At 43.8% G+C, this 19,159-nt stretch overlaps 1 protein-coding gene across 1 annotated transcript in view; it reads right to left on the reverse strand.

Moving 5' to 3' along the window:
- The window catches only part of plxnd1 (plexin D1), an 87,221-nt gene that overhangs the window by 1,428 nt on the left and 66,634 nt on the right, over positions 1-19,159 (reverse strand). Inside the window, exons 19-35 of the mRNA XM_046056017.1 lie at positions 18,080-18,229; positions 15,256-15,370; positions 14,542-14,649; positions 12,868-12,980; positions 11,753-11,857; positions 10,481-10,611; positions 9,266-9,464; positions 9,012-9,158; positions 8,702-8,858; positions 8,211-8,314; positions 5,979-6,042; positions 4,651-4,685; positions 3,912-4,016; positions 3,562-3,725; positions 3,318-3,465; positions 819-959; positions 620-694 (exon numbers count right to left, since the gene is read on the reverse strand). Coding sequence (XP_045911973.1) covers positions 620-694; positions 819-959; positions 3,318-3,465; positions 3,562-3,725; positions 3,912-4,016; positions 4,651-4,685; positions 5,979-6,042; positions 8,211-8,314; positions 8,702-8,858; positions 9,012-9,158; positions 9,266-9,464; positions 10,481-10,611; positions 11,753-11,857; positions 12,868-12,980; positions 14,542-14,649; positions 15,256-15,370; positions 18,080-18,229 — 2,061 coding nt within the window. The remainder of the gene's footprint in view (positions 1-619; positions 695-818; positions 960-3,317; positions 3,466-3,561; positions 3,726-3,911; positions 4,017-4,650; positions 4,686-5,978; positions 6,043-8,210; positions 8,315-8,701; positions 8,859-9,011; positions 9,159-9,265; positions 9,465-10,480; positions 10,612-11,752; positions 11,858-12,867; positions 12,981-14,541; positions 14,650-15,255; positions 15,371-18,079; positions 18,230-19,159) is intronic.

Raw genomic sequence — 19,159 nt, forward strand, 5'->3', positions numbered from 1 at the left:
CCCTGGCCCACGTCAGTACAGTAGCATGAGGAAAGCAGCTAAATGGTATTATCACGAGGGTGCTCCATTAAGGCACAGTCACCACTGACTAAGCCTCTCTTGAGAATAGTCACAGCAGTAAGGAAACATGTGGGAGGACAGCGGGGCTCGAAGAGGGCTAGTTCAAAGAGAAACAGGAGATACGAAGCAGCAACTTAACAGTGTCATTTAGCAGATAGGGGCGGTGGATAAAGAGAAGGTAAACAGCACGTTGTTTACTCGAAGTGAAAGGCATATGTGGGCTGGAAGGGAGGATTGGACACATTAAATGTCGACTGCTACTGGAAAGATAGTTCACATCTGATTATTTCTGCTCCGAAAGAAGAGTTACTTAGTGCAAATATTTGAGTATCCAAGACTATGGACAGTGTGGCATATCTCTCAAAATGCACATGATCTTCCATGCTGATACGTCACGCTCTGATACCAGTCTGCCATCTGAAACTTAAAGAGGCAAAAGTGGTTGTCTGAAGTGTTGTGGCTGCAGAAACGGGGCCAGTTTAAACATGACTAACATATCTAATCCTGATCTGAGATCAGAAAGACAAGAGAAATAACGAAAGAATCTCTCCTCTCTTACCTGATTTCTGTATCTCTTGGCGTATTTGTAGATTTCTGTCAAGGCCAGGTTGGTGTTGAATTCATTTCTGTATTTCTACAGGATGGGGAACAGACCGTTACATTAGATTCAGTTCCGCAATAAAAACTTGCATGTACGTGGCAGGCTTCTCTGGAGCCAGATGACTAACACACACGGACTTTCTGAACACTTTACTCACCCGTGACTCCTCAGCCAGGTGAGCGTTCATTTCCTGCTCGCTGAGAGGTGCCATTTCCTGTATCTGCTGGTAGTAGCCCTGCACTCTCTTCTTGTACTCAGGGATCTCCTTGGCATACAGCAGCTTGTTGGTAGGGGAGTCCTGAAAAAAACGACAACACACATTTCAATCAGGATACAATGTTTTAACCATTTATTGCAGCAATTTGCTTTTTAGTTTGTCAGTGTGGCTCTGCTCATGGAAGAAATCGGAGCAAGCTTGACACAGACTGTCCCTGAACTCACCACACATGTTCAAAATATATGTACAACTACATGCTAAAACAGGAGGAGGCTGAAAACAATGTAGTAGTGAGGATACAGAGCTCAGCGGGTATGGAGCATACCAAAAAACTACTGGCAAACAACTCGCATGCCAGCCTAAACCACTGCAAGGCTCCATATATGGCATAACTTCAACTTTTAATGGCCTTCTGAGGGTTAATTAATAATTTAGCACTGGACCTTAGTCTTTCATAAAAAGATGTGTATGTTATGTCTGCAATTGGGTGCGCATGTCCTAATAAGGAGCTGTTCAGTTAGACTGGATGTTATTTGCTGTTGACCCAATCTAAACCAGCCTAATGTGAGACAATGGGGGGAGGGAACCGTTTCCTTTTCACACAACAGCAGACTCAAAAACTCAGAGCCAGAGAAGGAACATTCCAGTCTAAACAATACTCCTTCATACCTCTGCCACTCTCTCCACAGTCACTTCAGGCTCTCGCACTGGTGCTTATTCAAGCGGGAAGAAAAGTAACGGGGCTAAGAGGTTGTGGGCATCCTCTGGTTTTAGTGGTGACTACTGTTGCGAGCGAGTCTGTGTGTGGGTCTTTATGAGCTGTGCATGTGTGTGCGCGCGCGGCATAGAGAAAGGGACAGAGAGAAAGTAGGACAGGGAAAAAGAGGCGGCCAGCCTCAGCTTTCAGCATCAGTGAATGTGCTTACAGCGCACCTTAATATTTCTATGTGTCATGAGTTATTTGTGTCACCTAATATATGTGTTTGTTTGCATGTGCGTGCCTGTTTGTGTATTTTAAAGGTGCTGAGGGAGAGGAGAGGCCACTGCTCCTTCTGATAGGGAACCCTCTCTCTTCCTGTCCACAAGGTCACTTCCTGCTGTTCGCCCATCTGCCTGGTAACCCCCCTGTGACCCTGTGGCCCTCCATCTCTGCATCTCGCCAGATAAGAGGGTTTCTGTGGAAACAGTGAGCGTTGCTTGGTTTCCTACCCATCTCTCTCTCACCCCTGCTATGCTCCTGCTAATCCAGACCCCGTACCCTTCACTGCTCTGTCCCGAGGCCATCGCACACACTCGTGCACACAAATAAGCAACTGTATTCACTCCAGGAAAATGTAGAGGTGTGTCATGCCAGTCTCCTTGAACTACGAGAGAAAACGTGGCCACATCCTTGAACTCGGTGACTCCACAATACGTGCAAAGCCAGATGCGAGATGCTAATGAGGAGGCTGCGACAAACTCTGTCCAGAAAGTCTCATCGCTGGAAGTTTTACATGTGTCTTTGCATCCTTAGGTATGTACCTACTTGCATGTACATGTGAATACTGCTGCCGTGAGTGCACTGGCTCTTTGGCAATGAACTGAAGTATATAAATCAGACTGTTCCTCAGTGAAAGGGGAGCATCATTTGATGAGTCCTCGGCTCCCTCCGGGGAGGAAGCCAGTCAGAGAGAGACAGGAAGCAGAGCGTGCTCAGGGTCACGGTGTCTGAGGGATGAGACGGATTTGTGAGCATTGAGGACATTGACATGCAAGCACACACACACACACACACACACACACACACACACACACACACACACACACACACACACACACACACACACAGAAAGGCAGACAGACAAACAGACATATACACGCCTGAACACAGACACACACACACACGCGCGCGCATGCACTTCCGCACAGAACAAAAAGAGATCCCTGGTGCTCATGACCTTGGATCAGCCGACTTGGCTGAAATAACATGAGGAGAGGTAGATGGAGCTGACAGTCTGAAGGCTTAGGGATAAGGTTTCACAAGGGGACTCAGGAGGTGTACATGTGTGTGTAAGTGTGTGCGCGTTAGATAGATTGATAAATAGATAGATCACCTTTATTTATTCAGGTATTTAATTAGATTCATAGGTACGGTAGGATAAATCAGAGGTTTGTGAGAGGGGTGCGGAGAGAGAGACATAAGGCAAGGGACAGGTGTGTCGAAATTTGTACATTTGTGATACAGATTTTTTTTCGTTTCAGTGTGACTTACGCTTCAATATCATAATTATTCATCATAGCCTCCGAAGTCCATCACAAATAAACATCCATAAATTGTGTAAATTAAACGAATCAATTAGAAATCATGGAAAAAACATTATTACAACATCATTAAAACTCCAGAACTTGCTTGAAAATAATCCCGTTTTTAGACAGATAGATAGATACATATAGTCTCACCTTGCCAAGCTGCAGGTCAGAAATGGAGCAGGCATCTATGAAGGCCTGGGCAATGACAGACAGACAGGCGTCCATGTGATCCGTCTTATCAATGTCAAACACAAACTGAGGATTCTTCAAGATGTTCACCCAGAAACGCAGAGGTAAACTGCACGGACAATGAAAGAGTAGCATTTAAAGCCTTGCACTTGCACAATGAGGTGACCAAAGGGGGACTTTCATTAACAGAGTTTAGTCGTGAGACCTGTTGGTTTTCCAGATGTGCAGCGTGTCTGGGTCTGTGATGCCCCGTTTGTCAGCCTGCTCCTCCAGGAAGTCAAAGAAGTATTTGACAGCCAGTGGGGGGCGGTCCGGAGGGATGCTGAGGATGGCTTGAAAGAGGTCATCCAAGAACTTCTGAAGAGTTCCCTGTATAGGAAAAGAAAAAAGGCGGCTCATACATGCACAGAGACAACGTTTCATGGAATGTGGGTATTTTGACGCGGCTCCTGAGGCTAATATGGGCCATGAAAACAAGAAATAGAAAGATGACTCAGATATCAAGCTGTAACTTAAGTCTCTTTGTAGTTTCAACAAACAGTTTCTTGTGTTCACCTTGGTGGACAGCAGACGTGTCAGGTAGATTTCAGGCAGGACCTTCTTCCGGTGGCTCTGCCTGTGTGACCTCTTGTTCTCATTTAGCTCATCATGAGGTAGGACCTGGAAAAGCAGAGGCCAAAGATGAACATACCACTCACAAGTTGACGTAATAAACCCCCGCATAAGTAGCTAAATGAATGCTTTACTGTCTCAGCTGTCAGAGGGGAATTTTCTGTTTCTTGCATTAGACACATGATCCAGAAACCACATGAGGGTATTCTGAAGCAGTAAATAATATGCAGAAGTGAGGAGGTGATGGCAGTTGGGAAATTCTCATGGTTTTCTCTGGTTGCTGTGTACAGGATCATATCTCTGACTTGCTCATACAGGTCTAAATAGGGGTAAGGGAAAGAAAGAAGCAGTCAAAATCCACCTACTTGTGTCAAAAAAGGACTATAGAACTGTCCTGTAAAACTAACTATTCACCCGGCAAATTGTGTTCCAAGGAACTCATTATTCTAAAGTCAAAGGGCCCATATCTTGGCTGACGTTTATAAAAGAGCTTAAGCGGCATTAGTGCTGTCATGTCCTCTCAGCAGCTTTCCTTTTCACCTCCATTCACCCCCATTCTCTCTGTCGTCAGGCCTGCTCGGGGCTGACTAACAGTGGCACACACAGGAGAAAGCTCTAGTAACAAGCTCAGAGCGCACTTATAGAAACATTTTTACATGATTACCTATGAGGAGATACTCACCAAGTGGACATACTTCTCTGTATCCAGATCTTTAACTAAGGAGAAAAAGAAACATACAGCATGAAACAATGTGCAATCAGCAAGGTGGAGACCTGAGAGAATGAGAGGAGACAGGGGGAGGGAGCACAGAGGAGTGTGACAGATAGAAGGGAGAAAAAAAAAAACACTCCCGAGATTGACAGGAGAGCAAGCGAGATAAAGTACATGCGAGAGAAGAAAGTGATTAAGGTGGACTGTGGGCCGGTAGGGGAGGGGAGCTGTCTGAGAGAATGAAAGAGAAAGATTACGAGTGAAGGGAGAGAGAAAAGAAAGAGAGATTAGGGGAGACAGACACACAGAGTCTGTGATTGGCTCTGGAGCCGGTGTAATGAGATGGTAATGCTGGGCCAACGCTGGGAAAGAGAATTAAACCTTGCTGGTTTATATATAGACCTAAACACAAACACACTCATCCGCATGCATGAACACGTATGAATACTCAAATACATGTAGAGACGCATGTCCAAGTAAAAACTCGAAGCAGACACAAATAAATACTCTCCACACACTCCAGCAAAAACAAAGACAGGCATTTGTGCAGATACACACACACACACACACACACACACACACACACACACAGTATAGTGTGTTCTCATTACAGCTCTGCCATGGATGCTCCTGCCCAGCGGGCCTCAGTCCAGACCCTCAACACTGATCACAGGCAGGCAGGACAGTGTTTTTTATTAGCCAGGGAGCACTACAGGCTCATAACACCCCCTTGACGCTTTGAAGCCAGAGCCAGGTTTGGTCCACATAAGCCTATTTTTGGCCCCGTATGAATGAGAGGAGAGGCTTTGATGGACAGAGCTTGAACAGAACTGAGCTCTGGTCTGGTACTGATTATGTAAGGTAGGCCCAAGACAAAAATCGGACAAGCCCATTAAAGGCTGTATATAAACTCATCTGTCAACAGGCAGCAGTCATTATATATTCCGGGCTGACAATGGGCCAACTTGTGTCACATTTTTCCCCACAAGCTGACACTCGCTAATGGAATACATTTATAACACAGGAAAAAATAGCTCAGAATGAAGCGGCAGCGCAACTCCTGTGCGAAGCAGGAGAGTGTGTGTTGGGATTTATTAGGTGTGAGTGTGTTTAGGTGTCCGCAGTGTCATATGGGGATGGGAGGGTGTGCGATTTCATGCATGTTTACATGAGCGTATCGTGTTCTCGTGATCAACTAAGCATGTGCCGCTGCCTGTGATCGAGTGAGTGAGTGTATTTATCCAAGTGCGGGTGAGTGTGTGTGTGACGGGGAGCGGGTGCGTTTGAAGGCGACGTACCTCTCCCCAGGGTGTTGTCTCTCTTGTCTTTCATGCTCATAGCCAACGACGCACCCTCTGGGATCTGTGAAGGGAGAGAAGACGAAGGAGGAGGGAGGGAGCAAAGACGAGAGGGGACAGAGGGCACGGGGTCAGGGGTGAGCTGAGGTGCACCAGAACAGCATCATTAAGCATGCCCTCGAGGGAAGTGCGGTGTTGAGAGGTGAATATGTTTGTGTGTGTGTGTGTGTGTGCGTGCATGTCAGTCTTGTGTGCATCTAGAGTGGTGGCAAGTCTGCGGGAGCCTGGCTGGGCTCATTAAAGTCAACCTGTGGTGAAATGGATTGAACAGCCTGGCCAGTGAACCCAGACTGTTAGTACAAGCTGCAGCTCGCTGCTTTCACAGCTCTGTCCCCATGGCTCAGCAAAAACTAAACAGAGCACTTAACAAGTACAGGTAAATGGTCAAAGGTTGGGGGTCACTGAACGACTGTTTACTTGCGTACAAATGAACGCGGACATAAGCAAACACACATACACCTAAAGAAAAATTCTTAACGGGACACCAGGCATGACATTTCACCTGTGTGTTGGTAATTTTATATATATATTTTTTTAAAAGTATCTATAAAACACATGAGTGCTTAAATGAATGACTAAGCACCATACATCAGATACAACTTCTTAAAGGCTCACGTCATAATACTACAATAAAAAAAAAGATAAAACATTCACAAATTCTTACAATGACATCTAACCTCTACTTCTTCAATGAATATGGAAATAGTGCTGGATACAAGACTTTAATGTGAAATTCATTGTGAGCGTATGTGCACTGAATGTTTTAAGTTTCCACATCACACTTGTGTTGTGTTACACACTGGGTAAAGAAAGGCCTCCAATCTAGACATCATGTTTTACGCCTCCATAAAAGCTCAGTTTTTAAGGCAATGACAGAGAAACTTTCCCCCTTCAACAGAACAGTGTGTGAAACAAACTCTTCACATACGTCATTCTGCACAGCGGAGGTCGAACTAAGTGACGTAGCAACATGTACAACACGTTACTATGCGGAGCGGGACTTTAATCATTTAGTCACTACTGAACAAATAATTTAAACACTGGCACACAGGAGTTTTAAAAATAACTTGTCATGTCATTAGTTCATTGTTTACAAGAACTCAGCCAAGTATTTAGGTCTCAAACATGGCTAATAACTTTAAACTTCCATTATTAATGACTTTGTCTTTAACAGTTAACACAACTTATAAGTCATTAAAGTCCACCTACACTCAAAGATTTGTTTCGCTTATTGTTAGTTCAGTTGAATGTTTGACCTTCAACGTTTGACGTGTGTGCAGGAGTTTGTTTCTAACATTAATCTGCTAAATTGTGTACGTTATCATAGTTAACTGCTGATTAACCAGTAACTACTTTGAAAATAACATAATTTTCTGTTCACTAACAGTTGTTAGACATTACTATTTACTCACTGGCGAACAGTAATTAAGTACATTTATTGAAGTACTGTACTTAAGTACAAATTTGAGGTTGTACTTTACTTGAGCATTTTCTTTTAATGCCACTTTCTACTTCTACTCCACTATATCTCAAAGGAAGATATTGTGCTTTTTACTTCACTACATTTATCTGACAGCTTTAGTTACTAATAAGTTTACAAATTAAATTTTTTACACACAAAACATATGAAGACTTACTAAAATATGTTTTGTTACAGATTAAACTACCCAACATTCTATCCAAGTACCGCTGACACGATTATTAGATTAATATTGAAATTAAGTGACAACAACTTTAAAGACATTTTTCATGTATAAACATTTCATGGTTCCAGCTTCACAAATGTGAAGATTTGCTGCTTTTCCTTTCAATTATTTTAATTTGTTTGTAATAATTTTGAGCTTTGTACTGTAATTTTAATAATTTTACTTTAGTAACATTTTCAATGCAGGACTTTACAGTGTGTTATTTGTATTTTTACGTAAGTAAAGGATCTAGATACGTTTATCCAAAACCGTTACCTAATAACTGTAATAATAACATAAACACACTGTATATTCTATGTCTAAAGTCAGTAACCACAGTATAAAGGACGCACCTGGACAGCCAGTGACACCATTTATAAGGACTTCTCACGTTCAACATCCCCGCTGTTGCTGTTACAATATCATGGATATACAGAACCTACCACAGTGGTCGGACACACACACACACACACACACACACACACACCTGGTAATGGAAGACTGTGTTGAGTTTCTTCCTGCCATCCTCCATCACTGAGGAGTTATCCAAGTCCTGCAGGAGCTTACTGTTGCTGCCAGAGTCAAACCATTCTGGAGGGGAAAAAGTGAGAGAGAGAGAGAGAGAGAGGCAATAGGAAGAGAAAGGATAAAGTGATATTAGACAATTTCATCGTAAATTTGGCAAAGAATATGCGAGGCAGAGGGCTGCCGTGCTCTAACTCTCTGTGTCACGACCTGTGGAAATATTCTTGGGCCATTAATCAAATCAGCTCTGCAGGCTCCGCAGCTTTTGAAAGCAATAACTCTTTGTGATTATGACTGTACACTGTCCTCGATGCATTCTGTCATTTATTATATTGCAGCCTCAGGTTAGTCGAGCTTCATGAGAAGAATTGACCTTTTGCAAAGGAGATTACTATATCTCGGGGGGTCGGGAAGGGGAAAGGATGAAAATAATCAGAGAAAATGTACTCTTACCCAGGTCTACATCCTCCGCTCGGGGCCACTGGGAGAATGGCAGGTTTTTATAAAAGACCTCTAGGATTTTTTCCTTCACCTGGCCAATTGTGTCTGTATTCATGACCCTGACAGACAGTGAGTCCATGCCACAGCCCTGGAAGGACACGTTGATGTTCTGCAAAAAACAAATAGAGAGAAATGCATTTCAAAATGTGCACATTTGGTATTTTAGCATGATTGAAACTTTCACAACTTGATTTGATATTGATTTCTAAAAAGCAATACAAAAGGTGTGACAGATGAAAGGAGAGTGTGTGAGGTATCAGACCTGTGGCTTGGCCTCGACATTCTCGCGGAGCAGCCACTCCTCATTGAGCGTGTAGCGGGCCTTCCCTGTGATGGCGTCTATGGAGCCCTTGTTGATCTGCTGCTTGATTGCACACAGCAGAAGGAAGAAGGGCTCACCCACTGTTTCCTGCAGAACGTAGCACACAGGTGGAGTCAAACATCACAGGTGTTGCAATTCCTTATAATCAAGCCTGCCTTATAACTTTGCTGAGCCTCTTTCTTTTCTGTCCTCACCTTGAGGTAGCTGTACATGCAGATGGACATCCAGTTAGTCAGCATTTTCTCCACAACAGACTCAGTGCGGCGCAGCATCAGTTTGGGGTTCTTGGAAGCCGAAGCATCAATTAGGTCCACCAGCAGATCTTTCATGATACTGGTGTAGTACTCTAGTTTACCATGAAGGGCAATGGTGAGCAGAGACGCCAGGCTGCATCTGAAGGGTGAGAAAACACATTAGCAGGGGAGACAGATGAGCAAAAACATGCGCATGTAAACATGCCCCGTCAGTGTGTGGTCAGTGGAGATTTAAAAATAACTTCATTACACAAACAACAACAAGGTTTCATCCTGACCCCACAGTAGTACCTGTGACCACAGAGCCAAGGGGCCTGATCTAATGCAGGGAGTGTCTGGGTGAGTAAGTCCAGAGGAGCGGGGGATTTCCCTAACAAAGCCCCTTTAATCCGGGAGAGAGGGGCCACATTAGTCAGTAAGTGCTGACGCTGAGCTGAGACAGTGATGTGGTCTTGCCTCTGGAATCTTCACAATTCTCCACAATGACTGGCTAGTTTTAGCCCATCAGGACCAAAACAGCTACATAGATAAATGACCAAGTATTTGCAGAGCTGGAACAACCACTATATAAGTGATGACGCTGTAGTTTGTGCTTCCGTTGTCTTGAAATGTGTTTCAAATATTTTGTCCACTTCATTTACAATTATTGTTATAACAATTATTATAGAGGACTTAAAACATTAAATCTGCATGAGCTGGTTTTTGGCCACTTCTCTGTTTTGATATCCAGCAATTCCTGTGATATATATCTGGGTTTTTAGCAGATATTTACTTAACTGTGTTCATCAACTAGTTGCTAACTTTGTCTGTCTGTTGCATGACACAAAACTGCTAAGTTGTGGGCTGTAAAACCAAAGCAATGAGCTGAAAGATGGTAAAACTCTCTGTAGCGGTGAGGGGAATTGCAGATTCATGCGATATTTCTCTGAACGTTTGTTTCTACAAGCAACACCTTTTACATGAGCTGTTAATAAAAAATATAGAAATGAAGCTGCTTTAAAAACACCTCACAATCCAATGCAACGCCACAGCTGCTGCTTCAAAAAATTACCACTTAAGTGAATTCGTCCGACAATGGTTACTCAGGATTTAGTGCAATTAAATCTTGTAAATCTGTGCTGTTTCTGCCAAACGTATTTCAGTTGATGCATTTACCTGTCTCGTATAGCAAAGTCCTTCTGCTGTTCCAAGGCGTGGACAAACGTGATCAGGAAGTGTTTGTTATTGAGAAGAGTGGCAAAGAGAGTGATGCCCTCCTCTATGTTCGGCCTGGTTGTGTTGGTGGCCTGATGACAGAAGGGGAGAAACAGTTATTTCTCTGCAGGGTTTCACCTGAACTGCATTACAGCCCCGCTGCGCCCTCCCTAATCTGCACCACCACCTCTTGTCTCGAGTGACCCATCTAGTCAACACTTCATCTTTCTACCACAGCTCTTCCTTCTGCTTCTTCAGGCACCTCTCTGGTTACTCAGTGTCTGTATCTCCCGCTCCGGTCCTTGACTGTGTGTGATTGTCTCTAAATGTGCCGAGTCGACTTAATGAGTATGGCCTATCTATGGGTGCGACTAAGCAGCAGTGTGATGAAGTCTTCCCTCTGGACTGCAGCCATATGGTATGGTTTGCAGCCTGACAGAAGGAGAACAGGGGTGTCCATTAAGATAAATGCCCGCCTGTGAGATTTATTTGCTGTGACCTGGAAAACACTTCCTGGGAAGACGATGTAGATCCAAGGCACTTCATCACGGTTAGACAGTCTCCCCCGGCTGCCGACCCAAAACCAGCGCTGCAATTGTTACTTTCTCTCTTCCCAACTTGCACTTGCACACACACACCCACACACACGCACACGCTTTTACTTTCAGCACACATTCACACAAAAGTGTTTGAAAGTGCACGCTCCCTCTCCCACTCCTTCTTTATAATGCTCACTCCCGTCCGTCCCTCTATTACACACACGCACACACAAACAACAACAGCTAGAGATGGATTTCGATGAAAAGCATACTGTTTGCTTGTCAAAGAGCCAGTGGGAAGTGTGTCAACAACCTGCCATCAACTTGGTGGGCAGTGTGTTTTTTGTCTCACTCACTAGAAACCACTGAGCGATATGCAGTATTCATAATATTCATGCACACACAAGAACATATGAGCTCACACAAACACATAGAGTACACTGACACCCTCCCCACATACACACACACACAAACACACACTGTAACAAGCACACAATAGGCAAAAATTCCCAATATGCTTTTCTTTACTCCTCATCAACAACATAACCCACTGTCAAACCTTAATAAGCTTCAGTGTGACCCAGTTTAGAAGCAAAGGAGTGAAAAAGGACCCAAATCAAGCCAAGCTGGCAGACAAACGAGCGACCTAACCTAACCTAACCTAACCTAACGTCCTAATGGCTTAACCTTTCACCTGCCAGTCCTGCAGAAGCGGGTGAGTCTCTGGCAGCGCTCGAGGGCCCAGGCCATCATTCTCGTAGGCGGGCTGGACCAGACTCTTCTCGTAATCTGAACACATCTGAAACACACACAAACACAGAGAAAACACTTTAATACAAAGTCAGCTCTGGCTGTAAACACAGGAAGATGGATAGACAGGGAAAACAAAAAGAGCTGGCCTAAATTTGCAATCTGGACCCAAAGGGCAGAATTTTTTGCTGAGACCCGGAATAGGCGCAGGCTGACCATGAGAAGGAAACGTGACACTGTGACACGAAACGTCATGAGCCTTAATGGCTTTAGAGGCAAACTGACCCAAAGCCAAGGGGCGGCTACATTTGGCTAATGGTGTCTAAGGCTGTGTCTGACACAGTTTCGTGTGTGCGCACGTAATCTAAGAGAAACCAGAAGCTCTCGTGGAAAAACAAGAGCTCACAAGGGGCGCGGGTAGAGAAAACTATGGAGAAACGATACTGAAGCAGCAACACTTGAATTTATGTTTCCCTCCATGGGGCCTTTCAACACTCTCCCCACTCACTTCCTTCACAACAGAAAACAGTGTCCAGTGTCCACAGCAACAAACCAGCGCGGGTGCCATTGCACAAGAGCATGTATCCTTGCAAAACAGTGTGGGCGTGTTAGCTGAGTGAGGAGTGTGTTTTGAGAAATCGGGGGAAAGTTTCCTTGTCTCAGTGCCTGCCATTGTTCTGTCTCCTTGAATGTCCATACCTGTGGTTGGAAGACAAAGCCCGCTGAGTAGTGTCTGTCTGTACCGGTGGAAAACCCCCCACCAACAGATAGACCCACATTCTACCTTCAGGGTGGATCACACATTAGAAAAATGCTTACCTATAGAGAAAGCATTAACTCTCCCGCAGGGTGCCAAACTGAGCAACACTATACTTCACTAGACATCTACTGTGTGTTTAAAAGTTCCAAGGTGAATTTATATCCAGCATATTGCAAGCAGTGGGACATGGGAAATGGGACGTGTTGGGGGGCAAAAATATTAAAGCCCCATTGAGAAAAATGGTATTGTCAGTGTGCCAGTTGAAATCAGATAGCAGGGGAAAAAATAAGCTTTCTCACCTTGGGGAAAAACGTGCGTGTGACAAACTGTTTATACTCCAAAAAGGGGATGCCCTGGCTGCGATTCAACTCCTTGGTCAGGTCCGTCATGTCCGTCTGCAGCTCTGCAAAGCCTGAAATGACATTAAAAAAACTCAGTTGGGCTTGGAGCTTGGGACTGTTTTTAAACCACAGTCCTGTTTCTGGCTCCTCAAGCTTCATTTGTTGCTGAGCCAAATGAGTCAGAAATGTGTTCACAGGCTAACACAATAACCACCAAATTCTCCCAGGGTGCCGTGGGATCTGTAAGACTCTGGCTGAGTGAAGAGATTTGAGATCAGACACAGAAATGTATCATTTAATTTAGACCTAGCGTCATGTTTTAGTTGAAAACTTAATACACCAAACACTCATGCTCTGATCTTTTTCCTTTCTCTCTTTCTTCGCCAGAGTGTGCAGTCCAGCACGGCATGCAGGCGAATATTTACCAAACAGCAATCAGAGTGGCCAAATCCAGTCGGAGGCCCTCATCCAAAACATGTGTGCAGGCTGAGGTTTACATGCTGCAGGAACAGTATCAGCGTATCCAGACACTGACTTGAATCTGCATGCTAAAATTGTAGCCACTTCATTGGATAGCATGTTTAAGGAGAGGATAATGTTCTGCTCTAATGAGACGCAGGAGATCCCTTTATGGAAAAGGCTCTTCCTGCTGCAGGATGAGAGACGTATTTAGGTTACAATGCCAGTTTCTTCAGATTGTGTTTGTGCAGAAAGAAGGGAATACTAGACCTGAGGGATTTAAAATGTATTTCATTACTCCTCCAGGTTATTTATCCTCCTGCTCACTAAAGCGTCCTTTAAACTACAGTCAGTTCACACCATCAGCTCCTGATTGGGTGCAGAGGGCCCGAATACCAAACCTCCCCTCTGCCCCTTCAGACGAATACCAAAAACCCTCCCTTTCCCATAACCTGGAATATGTCAGTTTCCAATCTTCTTCTGCTTTTATCACATCTTTCATCAGAACTATCCCTCGCTTTTTGCACACTCACCCTGAACTCGGCTACAAATCTGTCTGTGTCCTCTGACTAAATAACCTCTCCTCCTCTCCCTCCCACGCCTCTGTTTCTTCCAGGACTTGCGGCCCTGACTCCCGCTCCTATGGCTTCCTCCCTCCATTTCTCTTTCTCTATCCGTCCCCCCTATCTCTGCGCCATAAATCTGGGTGCTCCGACGTGTAGTGGCCTTCACATGGCTTTACTCTAATGCCCTAGACACACACACATGCACAGACAAACATAGAGCACTAAACACACACACACACACACACACACACACACACACACACACGCCTTGTTGCTATAGGGGTAGACACAGCAGAGGCACTGCGGCCACTCAGTGTGTCTTGCGTGTGACTGATCATTTGTCAGACACTGTGTTTTATGAGTCACGCTTACTAGGCACAAATCTGTCAACTGTTGTATCTTCCTCCCACTTCAGACAAGAAAAAGTATTTTGCACACACACACATACACACATACACATAGATACGAACAAACACACAGATATATGTAGTCAATATTTCTGTCTCCACACAAGCTATTTTTCGCGTCAATTGACACAAAACATAATTTGTGCGTGCGCGCGCGCGCTTGTGTGTGTACATGCATGTGTGGGATCTTGTAAACACACCTTTACGGATCTCCTCTCTGATCTGGGACTCCATCTCCTCCATTTGGAGTAGAGTTTTCTGCCAGTAGCGTTCTGCCCTTCGGCTCTTTGTGCAGTACACTACAAGGGCTGAGAAAGACAAAATGCAGTTAATATCCGGCATGTTTCAACCCAAACAATGGTATTACACACTGACAGCTTCCAGTAAATCATAACATAACGAATAGGTTGAAAAATGTTTGTGAACATAACGGTTTTGTTTCACCTTTTGTGAGCCAGTGAAAAATATGTACATGAATGTACAGTATCTCGGTGTGAGAACAATTAAACTGATTATTCATTTCTTAGAAAGATTGTGAAAGTGTAAATAAAATTTGTGGCAATATTAACACACACAAAGTCATACAAGAAAAAAGGGTTCTGTGAATATCTGAGAACAGATTCAAAGCAGGAAACTGTGTGAAAATCGACACTAGCATTAATTTTCATCCTACACCTGCCCTGCACACACTCTAAGATTATAGAATTGAGTACAGTGACACACATAAGCACACAGACAGAGTAGACAGCGAACGGAACAGTGGGGTCTTTGTGCTTCGGGTACTGGAGAGGGATGAAACAATTGTGGGAAACTATGACCCCCGAATTCCTTTTATCTGTTCCACATCTGGAGCATCCATTGCTACAGCAGGCACACATCCATCATCTGCTGGTAAGCATGTGTACACAACCTACCCACAGTGCACAGCAGCAGCAGCACACAGCATACCACAATGGATACCACGATGGCCAGCTCGCTGCCGCCAAGCTGGACTTTGGCGATGGTGTGGCGGAAGTTCCCCACTTGCACCTCGAAAGAGAAAGAGGAACAACATGTAAAAATGGACTGCTTCTTTACAAATTCTCTCCTCTTTTGTTTTTTTGTTTTATCGCTTTTATGCTTCTGACCATTACCTTTACATGCTAAAGTACTGTATATGTCATCCTGTCATTGATATTTTTTATTGTGCAGCCCACATGGAAACAAATATACCGTTTCAGGGGCGAAATTTGTCAGAAAAATAACACAACTTTTTACATCAGACATAGAAATTCTGCTAAGCACTATAATAAAATCTAGTACAAAATGCTCACTTTCACAAAAACACAACAAGTGTTTTATTATTTAACTAGGAGAAGTCTAAAGAGATGAAGGCCATTATAATATATCCTCTAAATCATTACATAAAGAGCAATAAAACTCATCTAAATCACATAACAAACAAAGCTTTTCTTCTTCAGGGAGACCATTAAACCTCACCTACCTAGCTAAAAATAGTTTAACTGAACATAAATAACATGATCATAAACTTAAATTCTGTTTCACATAACGCTCTAAACTATGGTTGTTTTTTATAGACAATAATTTAGATGTACCATATAATAAAAGACCATCATTCAAACACATAAGGAGACACTTGCTTTTTATAAATATCACAGTACACTATGACCTGTTTTGAAAAATAAACAAAATAAATATATCACACAAAATACAGATTTAATCTCACCAGGTAAAATACACCATTTATAAGATAAGTCTACACAAACAGCTGTGCAAAGACGCAGGAATGGGAGAGATGTGATCTTTTAATGTATAAGCTGGAGACAAGCAATTGACTTATAGTAGCAGTAAAGAGAATTACAGTAGATAGAAATAACAGCATGGATTAAATTCTCAAGATCTGCAGCTGTAATAAATCTATTATACTATTGTAGGGACAGGCAGAGAAGTAATGAGCAGAGACAGTGGGTGCATTATGTATTTTCTTTGTAATGCAGTGGGAAAATGCTTGCACTATAACATGGGGAGTTCTAAATGACTGCACAGATGCAGATATGCATCATTTTTTTCATGGACACAGGTGCAAACACAGAGAGAAAAAAATCACACACTGTACGTTTTGAAAAATTGTCTCTCGCTGGAGGAGCTAGAAGAGTCACCCAGTTCAGAGTAACCCAGATGTGACAAGAAAAGGACTTTCACTTCTGCCTTCTGATTAGTCAGCAGGGTCTCTGTGGTCCCTCCTCACATCTTTCCCTTTCCTTCCCCAATCCGAAGATACTTCATAAAAAGAGCCTCAGATAAAAAGCCCCAATCCTCAGACCGAATCCCTCTAACACTAGTCTTACACTGAGAGGGGAACTGGCTCACTGGGCTCCCTCCTTCTTTTCTCATTCCCTCTTTCTCTTTCTGGTCCAGGAATGTTTTTACCAAGACCAGCAAGAGAAGGCCTTCTTCCAGATACTGCACCAGCCATGCCTAGTTTAATGGAGGGGAAAATGCCATTGTTCCATGTTCCTGTTTCGCTCGAGGTACAAAAAAAAAAAAAAAAACTCCTTCCCCACATCCACTTTTGCAGCTCAGCTCCACTTCAGGGCCAAGGATAACACAGGCATGTAAAAATAGATCTGCCACCGAAAGTAAAGCGAAGAAACACAAACGGCCATAAGCAGTACAACAGCCCAACACGTATGCATTTATTCAAATACGCCGACACAAAGGAAAATTGACATTCACTCTGTCTATGCCCCTGTCGAACATGCACACTAATCATCCTCACTGCTCGCGCGCAGGCAGCCCACCCATTTGTGTTATGATATCTCATTTGACCCTTGCCCTGTATTTATGTCTTTGCTAATTGCCTGTGTTTATTCACAGACATCCTGAGAGACTGAGGGGGGAGGCAGGTGGGGACAAGAGCAAGTCACAGGTACACAAGTAAAGAGAAAGAGAGAGACAGACAGACAGAGAGATAAATAAAGGAGCTTTCCTTCTATTTCTGTCAAAGTGGAGAAACTGTTCTTACAGTACAACTCAACTGATAGACAGAGACATGCTAACATATGTTTCTGAGCTATTTCGGCAAAGCACTCACAGTCTGGCTCATATTTAAATATAGATGAATGCCTTCTCCTCTTAATAAAGCCCTATCAAAACAGACCAGAACGGACAATGACAGATGGGAAACGTGGGCAGAGGAAAGCGAGTGTCTGGTTTTATCAGGGCTCGACCACGTCTTGATTAAGACCTTTAATTGCAATGATGAGAACTCAGACAAAATAAAAACACAAGTGAAGAGAGAGATCATCAGTGAGTCAGAGGACTGTGAGCAGATACCGTCTATGTTATGGGTGATTGTATCAGTGGCGATAGATGAACCGATAAAGGATTAAAGAGATAAAGGGGATGTGGTAAACACTGCACTGTTCTACTGTGGCACTGTGGCGCCACCCAAACTCACTGCTGATTCATGGTGGCATGCTCAGAGACTACCAACCATTCATAATGTATGAAGAGAGACAAACACATTTCACTGCCAGTGCATGGACCAGTGCAGATCAAATCTGTTTCAATGAACATCACAGATGGTCTGGATTCTGACGACATGTTTTGTTTGAGTACTGTGTGACAGATGGGTGATATCCTTAAATTATCAGGGTCTATCCAGCAGTATTTTCAACACAAGGTTTTAGGTGTATTTGTATCCTACTGTGGTGTTTTACATGCTTGTGTACTTACAGTGACAGGCAGCTCGCTCTCACTGGAGCCCAGCAGTCCGTTGATGGTGCAGTGGAACAGCTGGTCGTTATGGAAGCTGATGTTACAGGGATAGGAGCCAATCATCACCGAGTATTCCTCCGGCACCAGCTCCAGATCGCTCGGCCCTTTCTGCTCCAGAAACGAACAAAAACAGCCGTCAGCTGGTCAGTGGTAAGAGGCCAGAGGGAGTGTGGTTTGAACAGGCACAGATAACATTCATAAAGAGCACAGCAGCTTTAACCCATACATGCAGACACATAGGCATTCTTGCATACACACACACACACACACACACACACACACACACACACACACACACACACACACACACACACAGGGAGCTGCAGCAGGCCTGTGACACAGCTGTCACACAGAGGAAGCCAGCAGAAAACTAATCTAGTTTGGGCTAGAGTTCAGCTTAAAGCAGCAAACATTCCCGCTGACTCTCTCTCACATGGCCAGGGAAGTTTCTGCAAACAAACCCGCTGACAGTCGTCCCAGCCTCTGCCCAAAATAACATTCTCAGGGCCTTTACAGGAGCTTGTTGGAATAAGCTGCATGGCCCTTTTTATATCACTCCAACTCTGTCCTGTGTTAACCCAAGCCCTGCCTCTCACTGCTAAATTCAGTTTACTAGTCATGAGGAGGTGTGCTACTCTACAAACAACAAAACACTTCTGTGGCTCAAGAGGGAGCTTTCTAATGTCTTGGAAAATGACTTTACCAGGGCTTAATGGAAGATGCTATTGAGTTCATCATGGGACATGAAGGATCTATTGTTTATCAGAGCTTGACGCATACTAGAGAGTAAACGTCGAGACATCTCAGCCTCTGCTATTTTGATCATTTCTGTTTTTTGTCTCTCTGAAGTTGGCAAACTCTCTGGCAGTGCCACACTAAATCACTGGAATACCCCTTTAGTGTCAATAACAAGAAGTCTCTATGGATTTCTACTTAGCAAGTCTCCTTCTTTAATTAACACAGTTACAGACCATGAGGCTATAAGATTGTACAGTATGTTGACTAAATGTTTATTTCACGGGGCATTCAGATTGGTCT

The sequence above is a fragment of the Micropterus dolomieu genome, linkage group LG08, assembly GCF_021292245.1.
Source record: "Micropterus dolomieu isolate WLL.071019.BEF.003 ecotype Adirondacks linkage group LG08, ASM2129224v1, whole genome shotgun sequence".
Taxonomy (NCBI): Eukaryota; Metazoa; Chordata; class Actinopteri; order Centrarchiformes; family Centrarchidae; genus Micropterus; species Micropterus dolomieu.